Source organism: Sinohyriopsis cumingii, unplaced genomic scaffold, assembly GCF_028554795.1.
Source record: "Sinohyriopsis cumingii isolate HCF-2022 unplaced genomic scaffold, ASM2855479v2 utg001660l, whole genome shotgun sequence".
Classification (NCBI taxonomy): domain Eukaryota; kingdom Metazoa; phylum Mollusca; class Bivalvia; order Unionida; family Unionidae; genus Sinohyriopsis; species Sinohyriopsis cumingii.
Genome location: NW_028316033.1, coordinates 272,522 through 286,199, shown reverse-complemented (window position 1 = coordinate 286,199; position 13,678 = coordinate 272,522). Strand labels below are relative to the sequence as shown.

Here is a 13,678-nt window from a genome sequence, read left to right as displayed (position 1 = left end):
CTAAAACTTTGTTCTATTAAACAAGGTGCAGACAACTGTTCAAACGATGCAGCTGTGTATAGAGATGGGACCGTGCCTCGTTGTCCTACAGAGGCTGGACAATACGTTGCGCCAGTGATGATGGGGATATACATGTTAATGACTAACATCATGCTTCTCAGTTTGCTGATTGCTACATTCAGGTATTATAAATCATAAATTTAAAACATACACAGTTACACAATGGCAATATGAGAACTACCACAGCTTCTTTTATAAAATAATTTATGCTATAAATTAATTTTAAGAAATAATTATATTACTGAAAGTAATGCCTTCAGACACTTTCTATCTTTTTATATTTCCTTCCCTCTTTCTTACTTCTTTCTTTCTTTTTTCTTTATCTCGTTTTGTTCTTTGTCTTTGTCTTCTTCTTCACAAACCTAGAGATTTAACACTTGTTTTGAAAAAGCAAGCAGAAGCAAACTTCTACTTAATGGCAAATGTGTAAAACGAACCTTTTCTGCTTCGACATGCATATGAAGGTTAATGTTCGTAGACATGATATTGGTTACTTATACATACCGTTGGAAGAAATGGCAATTTCTACTTATAGTCATACATAAACTGAGAAACTAATATGTGCAACTAATATCTGTGTAAAGTGTACATATCTCATTTAAGATAACAGTCTCACTTTCAACCCTATGATATAATTAGTTTATAAAAGTTTAATGCAGACATGGTTGTATTGGGTTCATAAACAAAAGATTTGAAAAGTTGGAACTTTATTCCATCAAGCATTTATTGGCAGAAATTATTATAAAAAAATGTTTTCCAGCGTGTAGAAGTGATGCTGATTCACTTCATAATATAAATATTTTTAACATGTATTATTGTAATTTTTGTCAACGACAACATATGATTCAGATCTTTCTTATACGTGCAGTTTAATAGAGTATCCTTTAACAAACCTCACTCCAGTTACCAAAAGTACTTATTACTTCTGAGTGCGCTAAAAATCTAGTGTGCTTAATAAATGGAAACAATTTAAATATTTTTCCAAAATGATACCAATTAACGTTCTCACGGTTATCTTGTGTGGGAGACATTTTTTTACTAATTATATTCCATTTCTTCTCCGTTCACTTTACATTATCAGAATCGCGCAATATTCTACGATAGTGAAAACCACGACACGTGTGCGTAGAAATAGTATAGCGTATTAGGAACTACTTTGTAAACAATCCATGTACACTCATGTATAAGACACTTTAGGTTTTAGTTTATTAGGTTTGTTTATGGATGAACTAAACCAGCTCTTTCATCTATTTGAAAGTACAAATGATAAAGTGAACAAATTGGACGAGTTTACTGAGTCACAAATGAAACTTTCAGACATGCAAATGAATGAACGTGGCATTCGCAATGTCCACAACAAACGTGACAGACCAAGTATTGAAAATATCATTCTGCCAATTTAAACATGCATTTAGGAGGAATGTTAGTAACTTTCCCTAATGAAAATGTTCATTCTATGACCAGTGTCCTCTGGGGTATATTAAATAGCATATGCAATCATACTTAGCGCAAGGGTTATTGTATATCTGTAAAAAATGTACCATTTTATAAGTGAAACGTACTAAATTGGTGAGAAAATGCAATTGAAGGTATAGTAGAAAAGTAGGTACCTGAGAGCCAATAATCCAAGACAACGAAGAATTCTTATTTCCCATGGCTGAATGGAATGCCATTTTGCATATAGAGATGAACAGACTGATTAAAGGAATATACTGATTTCTTTGGTTAGGTACCTTTGTATAAATGAACGATTATATTGTAATATAAAAAAAATCATGTTCTTCTTCTTAATACATTCCGTTGTGCTTATACATCATTTTGAGTAAGAATATTGGGTTTATCTAAAACAGATTCAAACGCTTTCCTGCTTTGGAAATATGTGTTTGTGTCAATCAAAGGATTGTTTAATTGACAGTCGTCTCAAATGAGACTTAGGCATTTTTTCCTCTGCCTTCAATGAATATTGTTTTACATGACCTGTGATGGGAATAAGAATATTTCATTTACAGGTGAATATTTGTTTCTTTCACTTGACCATCAGTAGAGAGACTATTATCGGATTTTCTATCATTGTTACATCTAACGACGATAACTGCATACTGGATGCACTAAAATAGCAATGTCAAAGCAGCCTTTTGCCTTTTGAGATATTTTGGGTCTCTGATACACGACACAGCTTCTATCCACTACAATATTTGAAGCGATTAATATGCCATACGCAATTCTTTGATGTTTATCATTAATAACTCCAAGAAAATGAATACCCATCGGGGATATAGTCTGTTACGTATATCAGAACTAACAGACCTAAAAGTTAAAAAAAGGTTTATCACCAGTACTTGTTAGGCATTTTTAATCATCCACGATCTTACAGCTGTATATGGTTTTCGTGTTACCTATCAATACTCCCAGGCTCCCAACTCGAAAAAGAAATGATCGAGAATGAAAGATATATATGAAAGTTTAATCATTTCAGCATACAAGAAAATGCGGATTGTTTAACTCAGTTTTTACAGTCTGTTGTTCAAGGCGGTTTATTATTTGTGCTCAGAATTGTCAGTGGCTTTATAGTTCCGCCAAGACAGCTTCAAAGCGGCCACGCTAATTAATTTATCCTCGATAGTTACTGAAAATAATTTGTTATTCGTGTTGATACCGCTTTGGGAAGCTGCAGGGTCTGAATAAACACGCCATGTGAATTTAATTGTATCCAAATTAATTTGTTAGCACCTCCAGAGACACCGTTTGTTGTCGATATAGCTCCAGCAATAATTCCGATTGGTGCACCTAAGATGAATGATGTGGATGCGACTCCGGTCACACAAAGACCAACAATAGCATATACGACCAAACACGCGCGTTTGTATTTCACTTTCAGCACGGTTCTCTTGGTGATTTCATATCGCAACTATTATTCCGCTGCGATTATTTCCTCACATCGGTAAATCTGAGGCTCCATACCGATTATGCCTAGCACGTTTACATCTAACGATCGTCTTTGTCCAATGAATGTTTCCCTAGCAAATGCGTCGTTGCTGAATAACAGCTGTGTTCCTTCTTTTCTAGGATGAGTCAATTCTGGTTAAAATTATTCGCTAGTGAATGTAACTTGTGTGGTTATATTTGCGAGAAGCACTTTTGTAAAGAATCCCGGAGTATTGTTGCATCTGTTGCTGTAACTAAGCGCTTGGGCGTTATCATGTGCAGAAGCCGTGATTCTTCGAGTTACCAATGGTACATCCAACTTGCTTCCAACGAGCAATTTCGACTTTATCCTCAACAAAACTATATGACAGGTTATAGGAGGTTTGGTAACATCACTTTCAAGTAGATATTCTTCGAGAAGTGGAGGAATATTGTTATGGATGTTATCATCCTCTGTCAGTTGTTTCCAGAACACCTTCGATTAACTACACAACCATATCGCCGCGGTCAGATTCCATTACTTGTATATATAATGATAAAATCTTAAACACAAACACCAAAGAGGGTTAAACAACCTTCAAGTTAAACGTAGAGTGCGTCGCACTGAAATTCATTACCGGTGACTAACGATACTAATAATGCACCTGTGTAAAAATTTAAATCATTTCTGGCGGGATGTTAATACATGATATTAATGTTACATGATCTTGATCAAGATGCCGCTTATATTTTGTCAATATTCTCTTTCCTTTGAGTCCCACACATCTTTAGTTCCAGTTATGACAATCAAGTATGATCCAGATTTCCGCACCTTTAAAATCTGAAGTTTCTTTAGGTTCAAACCCTTTTCAATAAGATGATCTAAAATATATAGACCTTTTACTAAGGTTACCTGGTCATATTTCCTCTTCTACTTTGAATAATATTCCTTGAATTAATCTCCACGAATTTAGTACGCGTGGTGGTGCGGTAACGTTAGCAATCTGTTCACCTACGTCTTGGTTTAATCTACCATTGGCCGTATCAATGTATTCTTTAATAATTGTGGCCGACACGCTGCTATCTCTGTTTAAGCGTTGTCAGTGATTTCCAGGTCATTCTCGATAGCCCGGTTCAACTTAAAAATGATATCTTGAATGTCAACGTTAGACGTTTGCAGTATATCAGTTTGATTTTAAAAACTAAGAAACTAACCTGTGTCAGCACCAACAACAAGATGATTAGCTAACTTATTTAAATCGGCTTTGATGACAAATCAGCTCAGATCCACATCAGCAAAACGTCGTCGAGCTGTGTAACATTCACAAGTGTTAATTGTCATTTATATAATATTAAACGTACTTTAATGTGAAATCAGTAAATTCTTGTGGGGTTGGTGAACCCTCAAGTGTTTGTAACGCTTCAAGAACACGATGGCATCATATGGGCCCATCCAACTGAGTATTGCTGGTATAGTTGATTAGAACAAACGCTGTTATCCAGGTTAATTATGACCGGTTAAAATAATGGACATTTCTTGGTGGTGCAAGTCCATACAAGTTAAACTACAAACGATGTTGAGGTGTCACCAGGTATGGGATCAAATGAGTGTCAGGTCCTGCTATTAAACTAAGGTTGACGATGGCGGTTTCAAGTTTGCTTGGCACCGTCGATGTTCATTTCGCATAAAGACACCACGAAAATGTTTGATTTTTAATCAAGATTCCTTTATGGTGCGACTTTGTGCCTGCTATACCGGGTAACTGAAGTCCTCTGCCAGATGGTATTCGAAGATCTTACCTACCACCGCCTTTTTCAGTGCAATTCCTGATGTAGTTCCGACAAAACTAACGCCTAAGCTTTTGAAACCGCTGTAGCCGCTGCTGCCAACAAAGTTGGAATTACTGCAAGGAATGGAAATATTCCACTGGTCGTTTGCATTTGTGTCACCTCTGGTATTGATAATTATAATGATGCCGAGGTGTTAATGTCTTTAGCAGCATTAAACTGTGAATGTTGTGTATGGGTCTACTACACGGGAACATATCCAGTTAGTTTTGCCGGTGAAAGTTTCAATGTGACCTTACAATAGTTGTTTTCTTTCATTTTCATTTTGTCCACCTGAATTTTAATACGACCGACATTCACTTTGTGATAATACATTATTATTTAAATACGTATGCATCAAGTTCAAATATGAATTTCTCACATGAGCATTGATCACCCTCGTTCAACCATCAGCAAACACCAACAACAGAGTTGTATCAGAATGTATCATTGATAACCAGCAGCACCAGCCGTACCAACACGTGCATGAAAATACATGTCCACAACAGACTCTTTAAACAGCTCCAGGTGTTCCAGTGAAAAGTAATACATCGGTACAGTGTCTCAATTTTGTACATTGAAACCCTACAAACACATGATTGGTGCGCTATGACCATGTTTAGTACATATTTGCCATTTAAATTGCACATGAATAGTAGTTGGTGGAGACAGCGTTGAAGCATACACGATAAGTGCCATTCTGTAATTATTGAAATGAATAACACACTCATCCGCAACTCGAATGTTTATAATACAACTTTACCATCAGTGGCAGCTGCAGCACGCTAAATTCTTGTTCTTGCAGGTTAATATGACTGTGTGTTTAATCCCAAAAATAACCTTGCCAACATCTCTACTAGACCTAAATATGTGACTGAGAGGATTTGCAAAATAAAATCGTAGCGAGGCTCCACAAAGTTGTCCTTTGCATTGATCTAATCCACTATTTAAAGTGACGTTAGTCTTGTACATCAGCATCGTTAGCAGGGTTAGCGTTTAGACTAGGTTACCTAATTGCATACTACTGAGAATACACATTATCAGATCTAACTTTGATAAATATCCTAGCTGTTCTAGTGTTATTATCGCTGTATTGGCAGAATGATCGGTACAACCAGCATGATTCTGTGCAAGGTTTTTCCGCAACTTCCGAAATTGCCTCACATGCACCGAACAATCCAGACGTTTCCTGCACGTGCAATGCTATTTTGAATTGATTGGAATCTCTGCCTGGGTATGCGTAATGCTGAAAATCTTGTTTACTTCAATTAACTAACACAGGCGAGTCCAGTTCAAATCCTAAATCGCCATTGTTTATACATTATTAACTTTGTCTAATATCTTTTGTAATGCACGCCCCAATACAAGATTTGCAATCACTGAATCTGACAATCGTTGATCAGCGGCCTCATTGATGACAAACTGGAATAAATACCATTATGAAAAACACATCCCTGGATACAATTATTGTTGGCCCGGTACACAAGTTTATATGTGTAGCACAACTTAAATAAGTCATATGAGCATTGAACAATGAAGACACACGCACGGTTGGTTTAAAACCAGTCAATGCGATTTGAAAAGAGACTGTTACCCTAACTAGCAAATAAATTCACATCCAGCTCCATTGCAGGGGCTCAGAGGCAAGTCTGTTGGGTATTTGTATGCACCCAGAGAGTTAGAATTTGTACAACGCCGTGTTACTGACCCGATATGGTCCTTCAATATGTTTACGTTTTACGAAATGATTGATACTCCAGGACAACCAGCGCATTGTCATTTGGGGTCGTCACTGGGTGGACCAAAACCTACCACCCAAAAAGCAAGTAGTTCCTGCAAATACAGAACTTCCATCAGGATTGGTTATGATGCGCTAGTATTCGTTCTCTGTGCGAAAGCGCACCAGCATTATTAGCGTTAGTCTGTATCAATCATAAGTTGATTCACAGCAGCAAGACTGGAAAATGCGTAAGTAGTTCGGGAGCATCCATCGCTTGGTATCAACTGGGACAGACTCCCTTTAGTGCATCGGTAAACACCGATGCGATGTTTTTGGCACCGAATCATATTTGCCGTGTGTGCGAACGTATGTCGGTCTCGAAGACATTCTACGTACATGTTGTGTATGAAATATTTCTGCAGAATAACTCGTCGAATACATTTTACTTTTTAAAGTTCTTGGAGACACCAACAACATTTTAGGTCTCTGTCGTACGGATTCTTTGATTAGTTTACCCAAACAATCGTCTTACATGCAAACAACCATTTTATTTGTGTCACGAAACAACGGATGGTCTTTCGGATGTCTGCTAATGTTAGATTCATTTATCAAACATGCCTGTGCCATGTTTGCGTGAACTTATCTGTGATAATATGCAGTTTCGGTGTACATCATCTAGGCACGATCCAGATAAATAATCTTATCATATAGAACATAATCAGCCTTGACAAGACTAACACGGACGAATCAACATTGATTGGTTTTGTCAGCTGCAGATTTGATTGTTTAATGTGAACGACAACAAGTCTACCATCAAAGATCTTACGAGAATCAGAAACCGGGTCTGCTATGAGATTTCAAAATCTGTCTTGTTTGCTATCACATACAAGGTCGACTCTAATTCTCTATTGTTTTTGCAAACACAAAATTTTTCATGGGCTTGAAAAAGTCCTTCCATAGCTCATGTTTTGCCCTTGTTCTCAGATCCGTATTCATCTGGATATTATGTGCTACACAAGCGTGATGATGAAATCCATGCACTTGATGGACTTCGGTTATACGCATACTCAATTGCAGGTAGAGTGTATATGCGTCCGAATTCATCAAAGATCGCGCACTAGTACGGAGACAACCACGTGCAAGGTGCCTGAGGTGTCAACGTATAAGTTGTGTGCATAAAGTAAATGTTCCCTGTATTCTAGATCAACTACAAAGAAGAACCCCTGATCACTGTTGATGTTATAATCGCGCACGTGTTTTGATTGTCAATACGTCCATGAACAATCCACAATAAGCTACCAACCATTTCATTTCCCACTTTTTTTAGAATTTTGGCATCTACATATAACTACTACGGACAGCATGGTCATACCCGTCGTCGTTTGGATTCCATGTCTGTGACTGGCCATCGATATCACGCCACGATGTGGGATCGCTCTCTAAACAGATGTACCATTACCAAGTCGAGTTTGGTTTTGGATAACAAGGCATTTCACGCCATGCCTGGTAATCGAACTTGTACATATGCATGACAATGTCACAAATTTCTTCAAACACATAAGCGAACAACCACACATCAGTGGGCAGATACAGATCTTGATGCGGAGCAATCTTGTTTGCGTGCGCGAAATCATTTTCCAAAATACCTTCATGTGACGGCAATGAATAGAACGCTTCGATCGGTGGCGCCTGCATTTCAGTAAATTTGTCCCATTCGCCCATACAATCGTACAGTTACACACCTTTTCTCGCTAACAAGTCAATGTTTGAGGCGCCGCTAGTGCCCTGGGGACAGTATTGACGAGTAAGTACAATGTTATCCGTCTTTAGATTGATCACCCATTTGTTCAATGTCAATTTCAGAACCTTTAAAGAATCAATGAGCTGTAGTTGTGCCTACTTTTCTGCTTGTACCATTGTAACATTGTACCAATGCAGGTTATAAATCATAATAGGGATATTTCCTTTGCTGGGGTACGTAATCAACGGCAGACTACATGTGTTGTATTCAGCAATGAGTGGCTGTGAAGAACTCACGAATGTTATCTCTGGTCATAAATATTTTTGCTGGTGAATTAAGCTGTTATCAAATCCATATTGCCGTAAATTTAAGAAACACTTCCAGTGGGTCTGGCGCACCCTGGGCGCAATAAAGAATTGGTGGTTCGTTTTGCCCGTCACTCCGAACTACTGTATAACAGAATCCGCATGGAATTTGTTCAGTGACTGCATTTTTAGGGCGTTATTGGAAACATTTGCGTTTTATAAGCAGAGCTAGGCGCATTCCGAGTTCATTCATTCAAAGTCCGCATAGATGACTTAATAGATTGTCATTGTACTGCAGTAAAGTTGAGAACGCTTTACCTGGTTCTGGCATTATCGTCCGCGGCGGGTTGTCACTAATATCATTACAGTAAAAGTCATCGCTTGTGAGTAGTTGTTGGGACTCAAACACAAAAAGTCTGCATGGAACCATTTTACTCCTGTTTTCCTTTTATCGGATAAGTAACAGAGCAAGATTTCTTACCCATGCACAGCGCGATACATATTCTGTTTGTTTCATTTTACTCAGCAAAAGCAAATCAAAGTGGACTCGATTATCCAAATTCTTTACATTTATTACTGACCTTGGCGGGACCCACGCTGGTGTTGGTATTTAACTGAGTGCACGAAACAGATGATATTGTGAGATATCTACCATTACATGAACAATCTTTTGAGAGTCCTGAATTATTATATTTATGTAATCTTTTCAATGGCTTAACGATATTATCTTTGATGGCGTTGGTATGTTCGCAGTTCAGTAATGTGCAGGCACCGATATGAATGAACAACTTAGTCGTCTTCAATCAGTCCTTGTCATGCAGCACAAGCAAATGAACGTTAAGGACAACGTCTGCTTTAACCTTAGAGTGACCAAATAATTGTAACACCGCTACGATTACAGGAATCATTTTTGTTGATAGTTGTCCAGTGTCTTTACATGGTTAGGAGTTTGCAATTTAAATTAAGGTATTTGTGATTTCTGTGCTTTTGCATGAACATAGTCAATCGCTTAAGTAGCAATACCAGATTCAAACGGTTGTTCTCATCTCAATACTCACCTTATCTCCTAAGTATGTCAGCTTTTCTTGCACTTTTGGTATTCGTATGTTATGCTTGCAGTGCAGCGGCAACCGGTGGTGAAGCAGGTTGACTTTGTTGAATTATGCATATATACATGCATATGTCCAGCTCTCTCTCTCTCTATATATATATATATATACATATATATATATATATATATATATATATATATATATATATATATATATATATATATATATATATATATATATATATATATATATATATATATATATATATATATATATATATATATATATATATATATATATATGTGTGTGTGTGTGTGTGTGTGTGTGTGTGTGTATACAATAGTGCAGAAACATGTTTTCCAATTATCTCATTAACTGCATTATTATTTTGTGTAAAATTACAATCGTCTTCAACTTTATCTAGTAACGTAAAGTAATGATGACAAAGTTTTTCAAACTTAAAGATCTCTTTAATGACATCGTTTTGCAAACGTCTTCACAAAATAGCAATGGGTAATGAAACAAAGTTTACGATTCGTCTGTAATTTTAAACCAATACTTTCATCTTTTGCAGTTATTCAATCGAGAAGGTACAACAACAGGAAGAAATGCATTATAGCATGCGTCGATACAACTTGATATGCGAGTACTACACTAAATCATGGCTGGCACAACCCCTTGCTTTACTGGTTTACCTAGTGCAGATTTCGCTTTTTGCATGTGGGAAAATGCAATGTCCCAAACTCTGTCTTCTATCGGCTTTTACTCAAAGAGGCAACGCTTTCAGTAAGATTATTTTAACTTGTACGTTTTATAAATATAATTTCAATGGAAATATATGCATTCAACATACATACATACATACATGCATGCATGCATACATACATACATGCATGCATGCATACATACATACATACATACATACATACATACATACATATATACATACATACATACATACATACATACATACATACATACATACATACATACATACATACATACATACATGCATGCATGCATGCATGCATGCATGCATGCATGCATGCATACATACATACATACATACATACATGCATGCATGCATGCATGCATGCATGCATGCATGCATGCATGCATGCATGCATGCATACATACATACATACATACATACATACATACATACATACATACATACATACATGCATGCATGCATGCATGCATGCATGCATGCATGCATGCATGCATGCATGCATGCATACATACATACATACATACATACATACATACATACATACATACATACATACATACATACATACATAGATACATGCATGCATGCATGCATGCATGCATGCATACATACATACATACATACATACATGCATACATACATACATACATACATACATGCATACATACATACATACATACATACATACATACATGCATACATACATACATACATACATACATACATACATACATACATGCATACATACATACATAGATACATACATACATACATACATACATACATACATACATACATACATACATACATACATACATACATGCATACATACATACATACATACATACATACATACATAGATGCATGCTATCATCTTTGTGCTTATGTCTCCATCTCATAATAGGATCATAAGGACAACCAAGAAAATGCATTATGGACCCTGGACCGCTAGTCTCATGGCCTAACTGGTTAGGAGCACCGCCGCCTAACACTCGGGTGAGGGTGGACCCCAAACTCCCATCACATTTCTTTTTGTTGTCAAATGAACCAAAATCATTTGCGGCTAAATGTTTGCTGCATAAATAGGGAAAGTTAAGATGGCGAACTCCATTAAGTCCGTCATAACGACGGATATATTCCGTTGCACCAGTGCAAGGATGGGTGGTTCATTAGTGCTCCACAGTGTTTAGTTATATTCAGAGGCATACAAGTATCCCGTTAAACTAGTAGAGCTAAGGACAAGTACCTGTGCGAATGAGTTTTTGCATTAAACAATAATGCATATAAAACTTTCTTGACATTGTAGCATAAGCAAAACTTGTGGTGTTTGCTCGTTTTCTTTGATCCTAACTGTATTCGTTTCTCGTGAGTCAGAATAAAGCTCAGGATAAAAGAACCATCTTTCATTGTGTATCGAGCATCATATTATCTGAGACATCCCGAATGTGAGTTATAGTATTTAATGAAATTATAGAAATTGTTAGATAATTTGATTTGGTACTGGACACATGTTAAAACATCTGGTTATTGGATCATTGTGTGCCATCAATTTAATCGATTTTTTGGAACAAAGCTTGGAAAAATTGTTTCATTTCATTTTCTTTTGCGGTGATATTTATTTTCGAGTTAAAACTGTTTGGAAAATTTAGACAATAGTGTGAGTTGCAAGACTGCCAACAACATTAAAAATGCGTAAAATAAGCTAAGGGCATGTGTCTTTGGAGATTCTGTAAAATTAACGTAATAAGAAATAAACGCATTCATGATGTAATTTAAAATGTCCCTCCTAGAAAGAGAACGTTTTGATATTCAGATCTTGTCATAAATAGAGATACAGACATTTCAGCATATATTATCACCCTGAAAAGGCAGTTTGTTTTAGGTAGAAATGTTCGAACATTCAATATTATATGCACTTATATAAATTATTTCTCCATCATGAGTTAGCAAAGCACTTGACTTTACAATGTTTTCAAATATGAGAAAAACAATTATTTTCAAGAGTTATACAGAGACCTAACTCAAAAACGAAATTGCTGTTAAAGGTATGTTGTCATCGTTTTCAACATCAATTTGTTTACTGAAAGGAGAACACCGAAATGTTCAGATTACTCACAAACAGGGTCAAATATGTACATATACATTCCTTCTAGTTTAAATCTTTGAATATTAGTTTTCATCCAAATAAAAAAGTCATATCGTTTGAGTTAAAAATACAACATTACAATAATTAAATCTGACACAACCATGAAATTTTAATGTGACTTTGGATTTCCAACTAATGTTTAATAAACTGTACGAGGTTTCAAACAGATTAAAGATAAAGAAACCTAACAGAGTACAACATAACATGTATCTCTATTTATTTTCCGGTCTTTAACACATTATTATGTGTCATCAATTATTATCTTTGGTTTATAGTGTACATTCACGTAAAACATCGACAAATATCAGAAGCTCCTTATAATCGTTAGATGATACAGACAAACCCCTCTTTTGTAATATCAATTCACAATACAAAGGGTAGTATGGATTTTTGTAACAAGACAGCTCAGGTAAATAGAACTGGCCTCATGAACGATTAAAGTATACTGTTATAACGCCAAGAAACTGGTGTGCTTGTCATGATGACTTTTTATTATTTGCTCCTGTAGCAGTTATGTATAAAAATGCAAATCATGTTGGCCATTAATTTCAAGACCAAACTAAGCAATTTCGCTTCTGTACAGTGAAAGGAAGAGTACAATCAGGACCGACGAATCCAATTCAAAGCTCAAAGAAAAATAAACCAAAGTAGAGACTTAATTTGTATGTGAAAAAATAAACACGAGGCTCATACCTGCTACCTCATTTGGGGTGTCAAAATAACACTTTTTCAACAAGACCTAAAGGATGTACTTTGCTATATTATGTTATAGCATGATAGCAAATAAAAAAGACTTTTGATTGGACATATTTATTTTAATATTTTATATCATGTTCTGGATGTAACACAAGTACTTTCACGCTTTCTGAACAAAACTATTGCTAATGTTAGAACACACAAACGTTTAATATGCTCTATCAATTACTAGAGTAATCTTTTACAAGTAGAATAATCTATTCAGCTACTACATTGTGATCCCTCAAATAAATGAAGGGTTAATGTAGGACTCAAGGTACAAGTTACATTAAAGTAAAAAACCCATCTACAATTTTGCGAATATAACATAAAGGACATGACGGTTGATTATTGGAAGGGAAATTAAGTAAAGTTATCTTTGCAAAGTCACGCCAATTATTTCAAATTAGATGAAAAAATATTCTAGAATACACTGTCATTTTACAGAAAACAAA

The 13,678-nt window shown here is 36.0% G+C and overlaps 1 protein-coding gene across 1 annotated transcript in view; it reads left to right on the top strand.

Moving 5' to 3' along the window:
• The window catches only part of LOC149771773 (transient receptor potential cation channel subfamily M member-like 2), a 65,452-nt gene that overhangs the window by 2,828 nt on the left and 48,946 nt on the right, over positions 1-13,678 (top strand). Inside the window, exons 2-3 of the mRNA XM_089948142.1 lie at positions 26-182; positions 10,184-10,395. Coding sequence (XP_089804268.1) covers positions 26-182; positions 10,184-10,395 — 369 coding nt within the window. The remainder of the gene's footprint in view (positions 1-25; positions 183-10,183; positions 10,396-13,678) is intronic.